Source organism: Cephus cinctus, unplaced genomic scaffold, assembly GCF_000341935.2.
Source record: "Cephus cinctus unplaced genomic scaffold, Ccin1 Ccin1_scaffold0709, whole genome shotgun sequence".
Classification (NCBI taxonomy): Eukaryota; Metazoa; Arthropoda; class Insecta; order Hymenoptera; family Cephidae; genus Cephus; species Cephus cinctus.
Genome location: NW_014333329.1, coordinates 1,904,009 through 1,921,525, shown reverse-complemented (window position 1 = coordinate 1,921,525; position 17,517 = coordinate 1,904,009). Strand labels below are relative to the sequence as shown.

Below are 17,517 nucleotides of genomic sequence, written 5' to 3'. Positions count from 1 at the left end.
TGAATTTAAGATTACAAAAAAAAAGATTTAGGCAATATCTGATATGCGGCCTCTTTCTAAGGGTTGCTCTGGGAATCAGTTGTAAGTTGTGGAGAATCTCTGCCCGCCAGGCTACCCGTTCGTGATCACGTTCAGCTCGGCTTCGACGGGATATGCATTATCGACGGAGGCGGTGATCACAAAATTCTATTCCCGGACTCGTCACTACGATTTAGCGCCATGTTTTTGGTATCGCCTAAAACCGTAGCGTTGTGCATCTCCGTACTCATCTCTGTTGTGTCATCGTTCTGTGTAGTTCTGTCGCACGTCGCAATTTACGGTTGTTTTTCAGGCCAGGTTTTTGACACTTCTCTCTAACATAATTGGAAGCGTTTACTCTCATTAAGTGAAGCCTTACAGTACTACTGATTAAACGCAGTAAAAATGGGTGGACCCGTACTTCCAGATATTCCAGCACCTTTAAAAAGTATTCAACATTATTTGAAAGTAGCAACAGAACATGATCAGCGAGATCCGGTCGTTAGTTATTGGGGTGTGTTACATTAAGGATTCTATTATTAAGATATTTGGATTAAATGATTGTAATTACAGTTTATGTTTTTTGTTGCAGCTCGACTGTACGCTTTGCAAACAGGTCTCAAACTTTCGACAAAAACTACAGAAGAGACAAATTTTTTGCTAAAACTAATGGACTGGCTCGAATCTACCAAGAAAGCGATGCATGACAATGAAGCCATAACTAATGAAGTTGCTGCACAAGCTCATTTGGAGAATTGGGCTTTAAAACTGTTCTTGTATGCTGACAAGAATGATCGAGCATCCAACTTTGGAAAGAGTGTTATTCAGAGCTTTTATACTGCTGGTATTCTGTATGACGTACTAACAACGTTTGGAGAACTTACTGAGGAAGCTGCACAAAATAGGAAATATGCAAAATGGAAAGCAGCATATATTCATAATTGTCTGAAAAATGGGGAAACTCCAATGCCTGGTCCAATGAAAGATGAAAATGAGGAATTAGAAGAAGACGAGAACAATGATGTTCCACCTGCACCTGGTAAGGCCTTTATATTTCCTTATAAATTTATATGTAACAACCAACATTAATATATATAGTATTTTAATCATCAATTTTTATATATATCATATATGTTTTGATGTCAATAAGCATCTATATAAACAGAGATTTTGATTTTACAGTCAACAAGTTCTATTGTATTTTTGAATCATTCAATATATGCTAAATTTATTATTTTTCACAAAAATCCCACTCTTCCTGTTTGTGGTCTGTCATCTCATTCTGAATAATTGTGTTTATCGAGTAAATGGTAACATAAGCTTGGTTTTATTTCATTGCCACTAATATCTAGCTGAAGATTCTGGAGAAGCAGATGATATAACAGTAGATGAGGAAGGTAAATAATGCTGATTAGATGTGATAACAATTAATATACACTACATTTTTACTGTGTATAAAATTTCATAGCAAATAAAGAAATTGAAGAATCTCAGCCAGCTCCGGATGAAGATCCTATAATTTCTCAGCCAGGTAGAAAAAACAAAATACAAAGGCATAATATATATTTTTCATGTTAATCAAATTTGTCATAGCGGAGAATGATGAACCAGTTACTGATGCGGAACCAGGTAATAACATATGACCTCCAAATATAGAATCAAAGAGCTAAATAAATATTTATATGTTTAACAGCTGGCGAAGATGCCGATGGCGAAGGTACATTTAAACACCACCCTATATTTCATTCGTGGATCCAGTTTATTTGATTCATTTTTGACAGCAACAAAAATTAATTGTTAATTATAATCGAAAAACTGGATCCTGCTTATATGCGATACTTTCTCATTTTTCAAAACACCAGTTTTCATTTTCTTCAAGCATTTCCCGTCCTCACAATTAACTGTTACAGCTATTGTAAACTGTAATTTCAGAATGAGATGACAGTTTTATTTTTGTTTATTAACAGCAAACATCATGAAGCACGCTTGGCGTCATGGTTCCATTTCACTGAAACTCTATGTGTACATATTACAAAGTCTTTAGAATTATTTTTATTAATGATCTTGTATTTGGTTTCAGCGCCTAGAAGTCAACCAGCCGAACCTCCACCTAGCGATGCTTATGGTTTCCCATCGGTCCCAGGAAGTTCAAATTCAACCAGTCCACAACCTAGTCAGGGAAATCTATCTTATCCAACTCTTCCGACGCCAGTGAATCCTGCTGCTAATAATCCTACGCCAGTTTCGACGAAGCAGGGCTCTAGACAGTCATTACAATTTGATCCGGAAGACTACGGCGGCACTCCAAAGACAGAAGGTATGTTTAATAACATGTCAGTTTATACAAATATTTGCCTTCGCATCTCCACGCGTCCCCTTATCTTTGTGATTGTCCCTACAATACTTAATGTAGGTGGTGTTACATTGGACATGGAAGAATTGGGTAAAGCCCAAAAGTATATAAAATGGGCTGGAAGTGCCTTGAATTATGATGACGTGCCTACCGCAGTACTCAATTTGCAAAAAGCTCTTCATCTCCTTACGACCGGTCAGGACCCAGCCTAAAGGAGCACTTCAATAAAGGGCTCCGGATTAGTCGTAATATTGTGATTAAATCTAAAATCAAATACTTATAATAACTTTTTCGCAAGCGGAAAATGAAGGTTAATTGTATGAGACTAAATATACTCGCCACTCCACGCGACTGCACATTTCACAAATTCTTCAACGCTTCTATGCATTCTTCAAAATGGATGTTCAAAAATGGAGTAATGAGATATTTTCAAAGCATTTCTATGCGGTTCTTTAGTCCTGAAAATGCATTTGTTTAGTACAGCTTGGACTACCCACTAATAGCTGCTGATATTTGGGCAGGAAGAACATTTGTGTAACGTGAGAATATAGTTGAAATTGTTCTTGAGAGGAAAACTGTTAAATAGAATTGCATATATATTTTTTACTGTTTTAATTACGTACGATTTTGCAAACAGAAAGATTTTGCAAACGAAAATATAGCGCCTAAACTAAAATTTGCAAATGCCTGTAAATAACCGTGTAGTTCGTCTATTATTATCGAATAAATATTCTACCAAACGTAAAAGTGTTTAGTAAAAACATATTCTTTGATCGAAGTATCAATATGAACATTGCAGTGCGGTATTATTCTCTATAATTATTGTTATTCGAAAGAATATCGTTGCAAACACTCAATTCTAAGGACGACTGTATTTATTTCTTTACTTTTCTTCTTCTTTACATCGATTGATCTTTTATCAATTATACGTATAAATTACACCAACGCGTCACTCGTATGACACGAACTTAGCAGCAATCTTCAGGTTAATCTAACGTCTAACTCGTATCTTTTATCGCTACTTCAAATCACCTGAATGCATCGTTAATCTTTTTTATTCGGACGTGTCTCTTGTAACAACTAAAAAAAAGAGATCTATATATAACAGGTGTATCACAATAGGCTTCGATTCTCAATATCGCCGTGTCGTCTGCATATAAATCCGCCAAAGTATGGCTCTAAAGAATCGTATGATACATTGTGAATAACTTTGCCGATGATCTATTAATAAATAAGCGGGATTGCAATTCGCGCGCGATAAATCCTATGCTGAGATAAGGATAGGATAAAATTTATCCAGATAAATTATAATTTATACAAATTCCAATAAAGAAAGCGAGTACTACGAATAGCATAAAGCAATAATCGAGCGACACTTAAGGTGGTCGATCACTAGACGCAATTCCAAGACAAGAATTTAAATTTGATAAATGTGTTGGATGATCTCTAACCTTCTGTGCGCTCACTTTTTCACATACGTGAAATCCATCATTATCAGTGCGTGATACGTGCATATGGTATGTATATAGAGTATACAATTATATACATGTGATGTGGGGGTATGTATATATGTATATATATTATAGATGTATAATATATGTATACAGGATGTATCATGAATAGCCGATTTTGGTCGAATTCACATTTTTCTGTCAAAAATTATGTAGCTTATGCATAAACATTTCTTTATGTATTATTACTATAATCAGTGTTTCACTATATGAGTTCAGCCTAAAATGGCTGTCCGAATAAACACGATACACCTTGTATATATTATAATAATTCAAAATATGTAATTTAATTCGCGTGGATGATAGTATACGAAATATATCTAAGTCAAATGTGATACATCAAAGAGAACACGTTCACTCGAATGGCAGTTGGTATTACGTGCTTTTAAATCGGGCGCTTATCAATCACTCTCAAGTGTGAAATTGGGAATTGGTGGCCGTGTTCAGCAGAAACACCGCTAAGAAAGCAAATACATTTGATTGGTTAAATCACACACAACTGTTGCAAGATTTATGATCAAATGACAAATCAAATTTATTGCTCCCTCAGCGGTGTTTCTGCTGAACACAGCCAGAGTGTACTTGGCAGTACGCCTATAGGATTGCGTAATATAATTGGTTATTTCATTAATCCCGATCGTGTACCACTCGGCCGTATAAATTTATAGGTAAAATTTTGTAATTATCAGCAAAACGAGGATAGAATAATATTCATAACCCTACACTGTAGACTAGAAGAGAAAACTTAAAGCTTTCTAATAATAAGAAATCGTATAGGTTAAGTCAGGATTGTGAGTTAATTATTGGTGAATTGCGATGAAAAACGATTTGAGCATAATAGATACTCATGACAGTCTCAGCAAACACATTTTTAGGTTACATATCTGCTATATAATAACAGAATTTATGTAGTTGGCATGGAACCGTTACAAGATGTGTTTACTGGGTTGTCACTGTCATGGTGCTTTGGTACGATTATTAGATAAAATAACGTATGATAAAAAGCAGGCTGCTTGAAAAAAAAATGTAGCCGTGATTTGCGGGCGGGAAACAACGTGAACTTTGTTCATGTTTCTGTTTTAATTTCTCTTCTTTTCTTTGCTAACGGACTCAGTCTTGTTTCTTTGTTTTATCGTCAACGCCGTTCGCTGTTACCGACTGAACATCCTGTCGTCTCAATTGCCAGTCTATCACCAGACGGCCCGTTAGCATAAAGAAGAATACCTAAAAAAAAAGTGCAGTTTAACATTGTTTATATTTATATATATCAAGTATGATTGTAATAACTTAAAGGATTGTTCATTACCAACGCAGGCGCGATCCTTTCAAATTTATCATTCACCATATAATGAGAGTAAACAGCCATGAGCATTAAAAGTAGCAGCACTGTGTTCGATGCATTCTTCACTTTATCTGTAAACAAAAGAACGGTACTTTAACTAGAAATTCAAAACAGTTGAAATCTCATTAAAACTTTGCAATCGTGTATCGCCGTCACAATAATTTTATAGGCCATTTTATCCGCGAGTCTTCTATTAAATAAAGGTTAAATAAAATGTTAACTTACGACTCGGTACGATTGCCATGGCGAGTCCGCAAATGATTTCAAGGGAACCGACGACTCTTCTATACCATTTACTTGGTACCTTGAAGTCAAGGGTACCCGAGAGCGGGAATACTTTGGCGTACTTGACATATTCTTTTCTCTGAAACATGAAAGCGGAAAGATATGAGGTATTAAAAAAGATTGTTTTTGTAAATGTAGCGGATAATAAAGAGGCGTGCTGTGAATTCGGTTAAATCATAAATATGGGATTATTGGCGCCGTCCCAAATGGACCGGCACAGCGAGGAACGTCTCGAAGAACTGTTGAGTAGCTCAGCTGTTACCGGATCACGGACTGTGGCAATGGCTTACAGAAATAGCATCCGATACGAATTATCCGATCCAGGTAGACACCGATTAAATCTTTGCCAAAAGTGCCAATGTGATCTAGTTAAATAAGACATCTATTAAAGGACACCGAAAAGGCGGAAACTCGTCGAGAAATATTTGTCATGTGATCAATGTGTAGAAATCTTGAAATCGATCGATTATCACAAAATAGATGTTAAAAGGGTTTTTACACTCACGATTCATTTATTTTTATACCGTAACCTAATGACTGAGTTAAATTCGAATTTCTGTTATTCCGTTGAAATCCCATCCAAATGATATTGTTGAAGATCAACGCTGCCAAAATTACGAACTTGACTCACGCGTCGTCCGCAAGGACGCGACAGTATTTCGTAATTCGTCGTTCGCGGAATTCTTGCGTTGCGGAAATTAACGTAATGATCTTGTGCGAATTATCTAATGAGTAAAAGCATATGTCGCTTAATGTTTGTGTACATTAGATATATTGATAATTGACTGTTAACATTTCAATTTGAACCAGAATGCCATGATGAGGATTAACGAGGGATGCACGTCGTACTTGCAGGAATATTAAAATTCGTATTTACGATGTATGCAGTACTGTATTAACCCTAGAACCGGTACACTGGGTGTCGCACAGCCAACACCCAGGTGTATCTTTAGTGATCGGATGCGGAAGTGTACCGTTCTAGGGTTAAGAACCAGTTTTATAGAAAAAATTGCATGGACTTTAAGGTATGACAAAAATTAAAATAGATAATAGAAGCAAGGGTGGAATCGGTCAGGTATAGATGACACTGAGCGTCCCACGCGTTACCTTATGTAACGCGCAAAATCGTGGTGATTAAAATACAAAGAAAGTATTCCAAATTAGAAACAAACTCAGTCGAATCTGTTTCATGGCATTGTAAAACACGAAGAGAAACTCACCAAATCCTTGTGAAGATCCTTACTGATGTGAGAGGTTAGTTTCATCGTACCGACGAACACGAAAAATATTCCGAGTAACACGGAAAGTGATTTCAGGACGATCGATCCCATTTTCTTGTAACTTCTCCGTAACTACTTTTCACCTCCAGAAGAAATAACGCATCCACCGTGTTTTAATCGAACACAATCAGGAGCTGTAAGATATTTGTCCTTGTATTATTTCCTGAAGAAATAATACAAATAATCAACCCTTCGTAGTTTAAAGAAGTACGCTATTGTCTAAAGCGTTGCTAATAGGCACAATTAATTTTTTTTTTTTCTTGTGCTGCCTCGTAGTCGATTTTTTCTTTTTAGAAAATAAAAATTACCCGCGAATGCTCGACGCACCACCCTTGCACAATTATAGAAACAACCACCACCACTGAGCAGAATCCTAATTGACTTCGGCAGCACTTCAATGAATCACAGAGAAATTCGTCTAGGGACTCTAGTGAAATTTTTGAGCGTTAAGCAAAAGGGCGCGCAAATTGACACAAATTTAAATGATCATTTTTACGCGTATCCTTAGAATTTTGTCTCCTTGCAATTTGGAAAATTAGAGGCTAGCAGAAGAATACACAGCTTCGCGGCTATTGATAACGACCGTCCATGTTTCTCGTTGCTTGCGACGGCGCAAAGAGCGTCGCGACGCTCCGTGCTGCGTCCCTCTGGTGACGTCAGTATTTCCCGGTGACCTACCGTCGTAGTCGTCTCTCCCCTCAGACCTGACCTCCTTCCTCGGGAACCCTTGTCGGTCTCTGTCAGCCTGTGAAAACGACCATCACGTCAGACTACCCTGGTACGAGCGAAGACGCTTTTAGACGTCGTCTGACGACGTGGGACGCCACTCTACAGATTACCGTTGAGAAAATAGTTATACGTGTGTATATAATAAGCCTCTATATTGACTCGTATATTTTTTAATAGTTTACTGTGAGTTTTGACTGAATGATGTATACACGCGGTTTTATCGATATCAGACATGTTATACTACATCGCAATTAGAGGTATGAATAAACAAAGTGTATTCATTGAACAAACTAGTGATTATGGAATAAGAATTTTTATCTATTTTCTTACATTATTGTTATTCAGGTATGGCGGCCAAGTTAATTGCGATAAAAAAACATTAGTTTGATATAAAAGTATATATGCCTTGTATGTAACTAATTTGCCAATCCTGCTTTCCTTGGAATAAATATTTTAGCGTTGTAGTAACGTAAACTAACCTTAAGGATATATATACTGCATACAATTAGGGTATTTAAGTATAATATTAAACTTCGAGAAAAGGATGTTTTGACAAAAGATGTTAAGAGGTTCCTTGATCGACTAGAAGGCCACACTTTATGAAGCATCCCTATTAGAGTTGACTGTCTTTATCTACCTTTCACCGGGTGAAATTATGGGCTACTTAGAATACACAATAGTAATATAATTTTTACCTAAAATGCATCTGAAATTGTGCGTTGTTTGAATTAAATTTGAGTTTAAGTTTTCATGTGATGTACACACTTAAAATAATCTCTATTTAATGTCAAATGGGCATCATAAGATGGCTTTGTATGTTATCTCATGCAGAGATGAGTGGGGAGATGCACAAAGCTCCGGTTTTAGGCGATATCAAAAGCATGGCGCTAAATCGTAGCGGCGAGTCTGGAAGCAGGATTTTGTGATCATCGCCTCCGTCGACAATGCGAATCTCGTTGTAGCTGAGCTAAACGTGAACACTAACGTGTAGCAATTTTTATCTACTCCGCATATTCTGCAAGATTTTGATTTAGCCTCAAATTAATATTGTGAATAAATTTTGAAAGTAAATCGAGATCCAGTAATATTTAGTAAAAATTGTGGTACTACACGGGTGTCATGTTGGCATTGTACTTTCTTAAAAATGTCTTTAAAATGTTTCAACAATACGCTTTTTCAATAGTTCTTGAGAAGTTCTATAGTTCCCGGTCTCGTTCTAAGAGTTGCTCTGGGAACCAGCGGTAAGTTGCGAGAACCTCTGCCGGCCAGGCTACACGTTCGTGTTCACGTTTAGCTCGGCTACAACGGGATTCGCATTGTCGATGGAGGCGATGATCACAAAATCCTACTTCCAGACTCGCCGCTACGACTTAGCACCATGATTTTCGTATTGCCTAAAACCGTAACGTTATGCATCTCTTTACTCATCTCTGTAATTTATCTTCTAAAATTGCATTTTCGAGGGATCATTTTTGACAGTTCTGGGAAATTTCCCTAGATAACGCTGTTAAGCACTACGTTTTGGCGTTATCAGGCATGTGAATTATTCTGCAAAATTCAGTGCACCCGCACTGCAGCCTCCACAAAACAATCATCAGATTCCTCATTGATCAATACTATTTTTTGTGAACAATTTGGGCAATGAGTAATTTTTCAATCATGATTCGTACGACTAACTTTGACTTGTGCAGAGACCGGAGCACGCAAAATTAACATTCAATATATTTTTATTGTCTTGTTAGTATAATAGTATGCATTGAAATGTACAGTGATAGGAGTGAGAATTTCATACATGTAACTTATATTAATCAACTAATTAGAGTAGTAACGAGCAGATACTGAAGTATAAAGATGTTGCACGTTCTAGACGTGACACATAAATTTATACACGAAATAAATAGTCTATAACATATATTTATGTATAATATAAACGTTCGATGTTGATTATAAGTTAGCAAAACCGATAAGGCCTACGAAACATAAAAAAATAGAAGGAATAACATGGAACAGAGATGAACAAGGAGCAATCAAACGTGCGTGTTATGTATATATATATCTCGTTCGTCTTCACGCGTTACGTTCATGAGATTATTTTATGCGCGGCAAAAAGTGTAATACATTATTAAATATGTTATTAATGAAACGCAGTGGATACGATTCAATCAGGCCAAGAAATTAAATACCATTTATCAGTTTTATGAATGCACCTATTTAATAAAAGCTGCACTTCAAATAGGGACATTGTTAATTTTGTACTTTATACGTATGACAAATTTGAAACATCAATAGTTATTGATTGACTTCAGAGGAACACCTTAAGAACACAATTGCATGAACCGTATTCACCATCTCACCTATACAACCACGTATTGGTAACTTTTATGTCATTATGATACCAAAATTAATTTGAATTTTTAGGACTGAATTTTAGCTGCTAACTACACAGAACTTGATAAGAGCTAATTTTTATTGCATCTGTATTACTGAGCTGAATTAAAACGTATCCATCGGCATTTCCCTGAAGATGAGGCCATACCAAAAGCTATGGATGATTTGCCTTAAGTAGGTAGGTCATTGAATAAATCCAACTATTGAAAACCATAAACCAATTCACTATGATCGCACAGAGATCGTAATATAAATGACGGGGAATATATAGAAATAAAACATTGCCGCAATACGGAATGCAAAGCATAATTTGTTTGTTGCATCTCATACACTCTAATTCTCACATTAATACCGTTTCTCGTTATAACATTCTCTTACTTTATCATTTTTGCCAAACTTTCAGTACTTAATTTCGGTCCATAATAAAGTACTAGTCCTTGTACTAGTATGGGCGAAGAAAAAAAACCAATTGAAAAAAATTAATACGACCATCCATATGAAAGAGTCGAGATTAATATCCCTATGCAGTATTATTCGTAGCGTAAACTGCATCGTTCTTTCATAAATATGTGGTAGAGATGCGATTAATCTTTTTAATTTTCATCTAATAAGAATAAAGTGAAATGTCTACGCCACAGTATCTTAGACTTTTTCTTACGGAACTTTCCCCATGATATCCAACAAGTAGAGACAGATCTCTAAGTATATCTAGCACGAGTAAATTTTAATAAATTAGCGTTATGGCAACGCATCTCGTGTTCTAATCTCACCTTGTTTAGTCGATTCCCTGTATCGAACTAGGTACGCAATTATTAACTCTATCGAATTCATGCGTCCGCTTCTCAACCATTGTAGAGCTCATACGTACAGGCTTACCTCCTTTATCTTTTAACAAGGCATATTCCTTTCTTTTACTGATAAAATCTTCGTAAAAACCATAGCCAATACCATAACATCATAACACAAACGTAGCCTGAAGTATGGTAACTTCATCTGCATGATCTAATTCCTCCAAAGAGGATTCAAATTGTCTACGACGTATTTTAATGCAAAGATAGGAAGACTCCGTTGTTTCATTGGACTTCTTATACGATCAGACCAGATATTACTCCACCGGGTCCTGGTAGAGTTGTTTGACCTACTAGTGCAAAATCTATTTCTCTGGCTGCCTGCCGTCCCTCAGTTATTGCCCAAACTACAAGGGATTGACCTCTTCTGCAGTCTAAAATAAGAAATAAGATACAAAATAATAAAGTTTATATTAAATTTGCAGTGAGGATTTTTGTTAGCTTGTTTTTATGGAATATATACCTCCTGCAGCGTAAATACCAGATAAACTGGTTGCATATTTTCCTCCAGGAGTTTCATAGTTTCCACGAGGATCTAGTTTAGCTTCCAGGTCCTCGGCGATGTACTTCTCGGGCCCCAAGAAACCCATTGCTAGTAAGACTAAGTCGCATTTGTATACCTGTATATTAAGATAAATTAAAAATTTAGAACCATTAACTAGCTTAGGTTTATTTAATATTTGATTATTGAGAGCAATAGTAACCTTTTCAGAACCTTCCACTTCCGTCATCTTCCAACGTCCTACATCATCCTTCGTCCATTCTACGGTAACGGTCTTGATGCCGCTCACGTGTCCTTTTCCATCATCAAGGAATTCCTATTATTAATTTAGAGATATATTTATTGTGAAAAAACTGGCAATACTGAAAATATGTATGCAAAATTAAAAATCAAAATGTACCTTGCTAAGCGTACTGAATTGGCGTGGATCACGGCCGAATTTAAGAGACACTTCCTCGTGACCATAATCGACTTTAAATACTCGTGGGAATTGAGGCCAAGGATTGTCCGTTGCCCTTCTCTTTGGGGGCTCCGGAAGGATTTCAAAAGTCGTGATGCTCTTAGCACCCTAGAACAAATTAGATATTATTATAATTGTCCATAGTTCTATTTCAAATCTTAAAATATATTTAGTTATACCTGTCGCAAGGAAGTAGCAATGCAATCGCATCCAGTGTCTCCACCACCAATGATAATGACATCCTTATTCTCAGCCATTAGTCTCATATTCAAAGGTGCGGTATTACCCATTTGTTTTTTCTGCCAATGTTCGAGGAAACTCACAGCAAAATGGATACCCTCCAGATGTCGTCCTGGAATTGGTAGATCTCTAGGCCATGTAGCTCCAGTACATAGGAGAACTGCGTTAAACTGCTCTTTCAATTCCTATACAGAAAAAAAACAAATTAAATTATCCGTCAAAGATTATAAACAACTGTAACAATTTGATTACAAAGGATACGCTGTGGCGGTTAATTACCTTTGCAGAAATATCCTTGCCAACATTCACGCCAGTCTTGAATATTATTCCTTCCGCAGCAAGTAAGGAGACTCTTCGTTGAACAACTTGCTTGGACAATTTCATTGTAGGAATTCCATATTGTAGGAGTCCGCCAACACGATCATTCCTTTCGAAGACTGTCACATTGTGACCAGCTTTATTGAGCTGATGAGCAGCAGCAAGTCCAGCAGGCCCAGATCCCACAACGGCAACCTTAAAACCAGTTCTGTGTACTGGAGGATGAGGAACTATCCACCCATTTTCAAAAGCATGGTCTATGATTGCACATTCGATATTTTTTATTGTGACAGGAGGTTCTGATATTCCTAGTACGCAAGCGCCCTCACAGGGTGCTGGGCAAACTCTTCCCGTAAATTCTGAAAAAAAAATTAAGCAATTCAAACAAACATCTATAACATCGAATTAAGCATTCATTGATCAATAAAAATAACCTCATTCAAAAGTTTGGAATCAGTTACTACTCATTAATTGGATCCAAATTATAATCATTGATTTTTTACATCGCAGAATAGGCTTTTTACGTAAGTAGTCAAAAATAATTGGTTCAAACTCTACCACGTAATAATTCTATTTTTAATAACATAATGGGCCAGCTAATTACCAGGGAAGTTATTCGTTTGTAAAAGCTGATTCAGAGCTTCTTTCCAGTTGGAATGGAATATCAAATCATTCCATTTGGGAATTATATTGCCAAGGGGACAACCATGGCTACTTTGACAGAATGGCACACCGCATTCCATGCACCGAGCAGCCTGTACTTTCAACGTTTTTCGTACAGCTGGGAAGTTGTAAATTTCATCCCAATCTTCCAATCGTTTTTCAGCTGGTCTGTACACGGAAGTATGTCTCTTGTACTTCATGAATCCTCTGTGAAATAAGATACATAAAACAGAGTCATCTTACAAAAATGATTTCTTAACGCTTAAAAATAATTCCTCGACACTCTTTACCTTATTTTATCCAGTTTACGTTGTTCCATATCGGCATCGGCTATAACATCTTCGATGTCCTTCACTTGGGGTTCCACAGCTTTGGAATTTCCATTTACAACAGGTTCGGCAAGCTTGTCTTCCTCCATTTGCTTCAATGCACGTTGATATTCATATGGAAAGACCTACAAGATAATGATTAAATAATGATTTACAAAAATAAGTACCAACTCTACAATTTAATGTCTCATCCTATACTAAAATAAGAAGCAGTGGTCATATAGAAGTGGAAGAATAATGTACCTTAACGAATCTCGTAGTAGGTTCAGGCCAGAGCACAAGCAAATCTTTAGCAATTAACGATCCAGTCTTTTCTACAAATTCTTCCAAAAGTTGTTTCACGTAAGCAATGTCGTCTTTATCGTTTAACGGCAGCAATTCTACCATTTCTGGATTGCATTTGCTGATAAAGAAATCGAAAAATATGATGAGTTTCTATTACAAAAATATGTATAATAACCAATATTATGAATGAAATTATCTTTTACCTTTTAAAGGAGCCATCAACGTCCAATACATAAGCGATTCCTCCAGACATGCCGGCAGCGAAATTCCGCCCAGTCAATCCTAAAATTACTGCACAACCACCAGTCATGTATTCACAGCCATGATCACCAACACCCTCTACGACAACTATGGCGCCACTGTTACGAACACTGAATCTTTCTGCAGCTATACCACGGAAATAAGCTTTTCCAGAAGTTGCACCATATAGACAGACATTACCAACGATGACGTTGGCTTCGGAATTGAATTCTGATTCCTTAGGTGGGTAAATTACGATTTCGCCACCGCACAAACTCTAAATAACATTTACATCGAAATAGATTAGATGATCAAAAGCCATTCTTAAATTGTAATACTCAATATGTCTTTAAAAAATGATATAAATATAATATACATAGATTACCTTGCCTACGTAATCGTTCGCATCTCCTTCCAACGTTACATGAATACCACTAGTCATGAATGCACAGAAACTCTGACCAGCCGAACCAGTCATTTTAATATTTATACTGTGTTCTGGTAAACCGGCCTCTCCAAATTGTCTACATAGAGGATAGAAAGCATATAAAGAACAGCATTCAATAATGAAACGTTTTTTCGTTAAAAGCATTAAGTATACAATTAATACTAACTTTGAAATATGATAACTCAATGTTGATGCGAATGCTCTGCATTCGTTATTAATGGTCATTTCGATATCGACACTCTTTTTCTGTCCGCTCAATACTGGTGCTGCCTGTTCAATCAGTTGATTGTCCAATCGATTCTCAAGCTGGAAGTCTTGTTTGACTGATCCACCTTTGATATTGACACCAGGTCTCATATCTAAAGCGCTACGAACAATATTTGACAAATTAAGCGTCATAGCTTTGTCGTGAGTAATGTCTTCGCGAACTTTCAGCAAATCAGTGCGTCCTACGAGATCTTGGAATTTACGAATACCTAAATTGGCCATGTGAGATCGTACCTATAGTGATAAGAATATAAAAATATCATTAGACTCATATAAAATTGGAATTTTTTAATTGTATCAATAATAGGATATATAAATAGAATGAAAGAGAATTTAAAATAATTGCAAAGTCTCACCTCTTCGGCCAGCATGAAGAAGAAGTTTATCACATGTTCAGGTTTGCCTTCGAATTTCTTACGCAACACAGGATCCTGCGTAGCAATTCCGACTGGACAAGTGTTCAAGTGACATTTCCTCATCATTGTGCATCCCATAGCGATCAAAGGAGCAGTACTAAAGCCAAATTCATCAGCTCCAAGTAAAGCTGCTACGACAATATCAAATCCTGTTCGCAATTGTCCATCGGCTTGAACTATCATACGAGAACGTAGGTTGTTCAGAGTAAGAACCTGATGAGTTTCTGCGATTCCCAATTCCCAAGGAAGACCTGCAAATTTTATTCCCGTCCAGCTACTAGCACCAGTACCACCATCATGTCCGGATATAACCACGTGCTCTGCTTTCCCCTATAAAGTAGAATTTTAGTGTATGTAGAGTAGTTCAATTGAAAGTTTGCAATTTAATCATTGTAAGGAAACTTAATTAATTAATGTACCTTTGCAACACCAGCTGCAACTACGCCAACACCGACTTCCGATACGAGCTTAACGGATATACGTGCATTCGGATTGGCACACTTTAGATCATAGATCAATTCTGCTAGATCCTCAATCGAGTAGATATCGTGATGCGGTGGTGGAGAGATAAGGCCTACTCCTGGTACAGAATGTCGAGTAGCAGCGATGTCAGCAGTTACCTGGATATCGAATAAATATTGTTACAAATGAACAATTTATTTACGCAATTATTTTGTCATACAATAAATTACCTTGTATCCAGGCAATTCACCACCTTCACCAGGTTTGGCACCTTGTGCCATTTTAATTTGTAAGTCATCAGCATTGGCTAAATAGCTTGAAGTTACACCAAATCTTCCACTAGCCACTTGCTTAATAGCGGAACGTTTGTTAAATTCAGGATCCTGATTGAGATATCTGAAGTTATCAAATTTCGTTCAGGTATGATTATTGCAATAAGCCTTGGAAAATGGATTAACTAGTCATAATGATTTTTCGTTATGGACTGAATAATGGTATTTACCTGTCAGCATTCTCACCACCCTCGCCAGTGTTGGATTTTCCACCGATTCTATTCATTGCAACTGCAAGGGTCGAATGCGCCTCTAGTGAAATACTACCGAAACTCATGGCGCCGGTTGCAAAGCGTTTGACAATTTCCGATGCTGGTTCTACCTCATCAATTGGAACTGATTTATTCGTTTTGACGAATTCCAATTGTCCCCGAAGAGTACAAGATCTTATGGCTTCCATGGACGTTTTACGATAATTCTCATAAGCACTGTTATTCTTGGATGTAACAGCATCCTAGAGAAATAACATAATCTTAAACTTGTCCTATAACGTTTAAATATTTCATTACTCACCTGCAAGTTGGCAATGCTGACTGGATCATTTATATGTTTCTCACCGCCAGATCTCCAGTGATAAATTCCAGGATTTCGTAGAACTATCATGTCAACCACTTTTTCGTGATAAGTCAATTGATGTCTCTCAAAGGTCTCTTTGCTCAAAATGTCAAAGGTCACTCCACCGATTCGAGATTGTGTTCCCTGGTTCAATTAAAAGTCACTAATTACTAAGATTCAACAACTATGGTAAAGTAATCTGTAGTATTGCAGTATTCATTAAGAATTTCGAATCAACATCAATCATTAATTGGATCCAGTTTATAATCATTATTGTTTGTGAAAATGTTGTTTTAAAAAAACCAAAGGCAGCTTAACTTGCATAAATAATACGTACCCTGAAGCACTTATCAATCACTTCGTCGGAGAGACCGACGGCTTCAAAGATCTGTGCACTTTTGTACGATTGCAGAGTTGAAATGCCCATTTTGGCCATCACTTTGGCAATTCCGCGTTCCATGGCTTCGGAATAATTCTGTAATAATTTCAGGATTAATTACCAAAACTTACGGTACTCTTTGAAAAAGTAGTAAATGATCTGCACAAACATATTTCCCAGTAAACCTACCTTGTACATAATCTCGTCAGTAAACGAAGCTTCCAAAGCTCCGTCGGCTCTTAGGTTTCTCGCCATTTCGAATACCAGATATGGACAAATAGCATCGGCACCATATCCCAGCAAAACACACATATGATGGACCTCACGAGCCTCGCCAGATTCAACAATGATACCAACTTTCATCCGTTGCCGTTCCTCAATCAAGAAGTGATGAACAGCACCAAGAGCCAGTAAAGTGCTCACTGGGATTCTATGTAATTAAAATATGCGTTTAAAAAATTTGTACGAATAATTATAGATAAGAATTCTTACCTTTCAGGTCCAGCTTGTCTATCAGATAGAACCAAAATTTGATAACCATCACGAGCAGCCTGATTTGCTTCGTCGCTTACGCGATTCAAAGTTTTCAAAAGACCAGCAGGTCCGTCTTCGACTGGGTACGTGATGTCAATAACCTTTGTACGCCATCCGCGATAGGAGGTCTTTTTAATCACATCAAGGTCACTCAAAGAGAGTATCGGTTGCGGCAAGAACAATCGATGAACTTGTAATTCGTTGGGTTCCAAAATGTTGCTCACAGGTCCAATTGGACACAAAAGAGACATTACGATTTTCTCTCTAAATGGATCGATGGGAGGATTCGTGACCTGAATATTTGCAACATAAAAATCTGTCTTTAGTATTTGT

General features: G+C 37.0%; 3 protein-coding genes across 16 annotated transcripts in view; 1 reads left to right on the top strand and 2 right to left on the bottom strand.

Moving 5' to 3' along the window:
- Positions 1 to 214: 214 nt before the first annotated feature.
- LOC107270168 (vacuolar protein sorting-associated protein VTA1 homolog) lies at positions 215 to 3,118 on the top strand. 2 transcript variants are annotated; one of them, XM_015744928.2, is made up of 8 exons: positions 215 to 532; positions 611 to 1,057; positions 1,371 to 1,415; positions 1,487 to 1,549; positions 1,612 to 1,647; positions 1,712 to 1,735; positions 2,099 to 2,335; positions 2,432 to 3,118. In XM_015744928.2, exons 1-8 carry the CDS (start codon positions 424 to 426, stop codon positions 2,581 to 2,583), a joined length of 1,113 nt encoding a protein of 370 aa, XP_015600414.1. In that variant the 5' UTR covers positions 215 to 423; the 3' UTR covers positions 2,584 to 3,118. The 2 variants fall into 2 exon arrangements, with proteins under 2 accessions (XP_015600414.1, XP_015600415.1); XM_015744929.2 differs by lacking the exons at positions 1,371 to 1,415; positions 1,487 to 1,549; positions 1,612 to 1,647; positions 1,712 to 1,735.
- A 113-nt stretch (positions 3,119 to 3,231) lies between these two features.
- Positions 3,232 to 7,598, bottom strand: LOC107270169 (transmembrane protein 35A). Of its 5 annotated transcripts, none has more exons than XM_015744933.2 (5): positions 7,098 to 7,524; positions 6,730 to 6,952; positions 5,450 to 5,588; positions 5,189 to 5,295; positions 3,232 to 5,106 (listed from the first exon to the last, which is right to left on the bottom strand). In XM_015744933.2, exons 2-5 carry the CDS (start codon positions 6,838 to 6,840, stop codon positions 4,993 to 4,995), a joined length of 471 nt encoding a protein of 156 aa, XP_015600419.1. In that variant the 5' UTR covers positions 6,841 to 6,952; positions 7,098 to 7,524; the 3' UTR covers positions 3,232 to 4,992. The 5 variants fall into 5 exon arrangements, with proteins under 5 accessions (XP_015600419.1, XP_015600418.1, XP_024943364.1 ...); XM_015744932.2 differs by having other exon boundaries at positions 4,682 to 5,106; positions 6,730 to 6,923; positions 7,468 to 7,598; XM_025087596.1 differs by having other exon boundaries at positions 4,682 to 5,106; positions 7,468 to 7,590.
- A 1,629-nt stretch (positions 7,599 to 9,227) lies between these two features.
- LOC107270167 (putative glutamate synthase [NADPH]) overlaps positions 9,228 to 17,517 on the bottom strand; it is a 28,466-nt gene continuing 20,176 nt past the window's right edge. For all 9 annotated transcript variants that reach the window (XM_015744923.2, XM_025087580.1, XM_015744922.2 and 6 more), the window contains 20 exons: positions 17,143 to 17,477; positions 16,840 to 17,080; positions 16,609 to 16,746; positions 16,230 to 16,415; positions 15,887 to 16,170; positions 15,615 to 15,780; positions 15,342 to 15,542; positions 14,863 to 15,252; positions 14,406 to 14,740; positions 14,177 to 14,315; positions 13,755 to 14,068; positions 13,510 to 13,669; positions 13,228 to 13,391; positions 12,879 to 13,144; positions 12,236 to 12,633; positions 11,896 to 12,141; positions 11,657 to 11,824; positions 11,459 to 11,572; positions 11,218 to 11,374; positions 9,228 to 11,128 (listed from right to left, as the gene is read on the bottom strand). In XM_015744923.2, the coding sequence (XP_015600409.1) occupies positions 10,992 to 11,128; positions 11,218 to 11,374; positions 11,459 to 11,572; positions 11,657 to 11,824; positions 11,896 to 12,141; positions 12,236 to 12,633; positions 12,879 to 13,144; positions 13,228 to 13,391; positions 13,510 to 13,669; positions 13,755 to 14,068; positions 14,177 to 14,315; positions 14,406 to 14,740; positions 14,863 to 15,252; positions 15,342 to 15,542; positions 15,615 to 15,780; positions 15,887 to 16,170; positions 16,230 to 16,415; positions 16,609 to 16,746; positions 16,840 to 17,080; positions 17,143 to 17,477 (4,539 nt within the window). In that variant the 3' untranslated portion in view covers positions 9,228 to 10,991. The remainder of the gene's footprint in view (positions 11,129 to 11,217; positions 11,375 to 11,458; positions 11,573 to 11,656; positions 11,825 to 11,895; positions 12,142 to 12,235; positions 12,634 to 12,878; positions 13,145 to 13,227; positions 13,392 to 13,509; positions 13,670 to 13,754; positions 14,069 to 14,176; positions 14,316 to 14,405; positions 14,741 to 14,862; positions 15,253 to 15,341; positions 15,543 to 15,614; positions 15,781 to 15,886; positions 16,171 to 16,229; positions 16,416 to 16,608; positions 16,747 to 16,839; positions 17,081 to 17,142; positions 17,478 to 17,517) is intronic.

Excerpts from the sequence above, each read along its gene's own strand:
- LOC107270168 (XM_015744928.2), top strand. The coding sequence starts at position 424 with ATGGGTGGACCCGTACTTCCAGATATTCCAGCACCTTTAAAAAGTATT. Across the intron at positions 533-610 it reads TCCGGTCGTTAGTTATTGGG|CTCGACTGTACGCTTTGCAA; the intron begins GTGTGTTACATT and ends TTTTTGTTGCAG. Across the intron at positions 1,416-1,486 it reads TATAACAGTAGATGAGGAAG|CAAATAAAGAAATTGAAGAA; the intron begins GTAAATAATGCT and ends AAAATTTCATAG.
- LOC107270169 (XM_015744932.2), bottom strand. The coding sequence starts at position 6,840 with ATGGGATCGATCGTCCTGAAATCACTTTCCGTGTTACTCGGAATATTT. Across the intron at positions 5,589-6,729 it reads AGGATCTTCACAAGGATTTG|AGAAAAGAATATGTCAAGTA; the intron begins GTGAGTTTCTCT and ends TTCATGTTTCAG. Across the intron at positions 5,107-5,188 it reads AAAGGATCGCGCCTGCGTTG|GTATTCTTCTTTATGCTAAC; the intron begins GTAATGAACAAT and ends CTTTTTTTTTAG.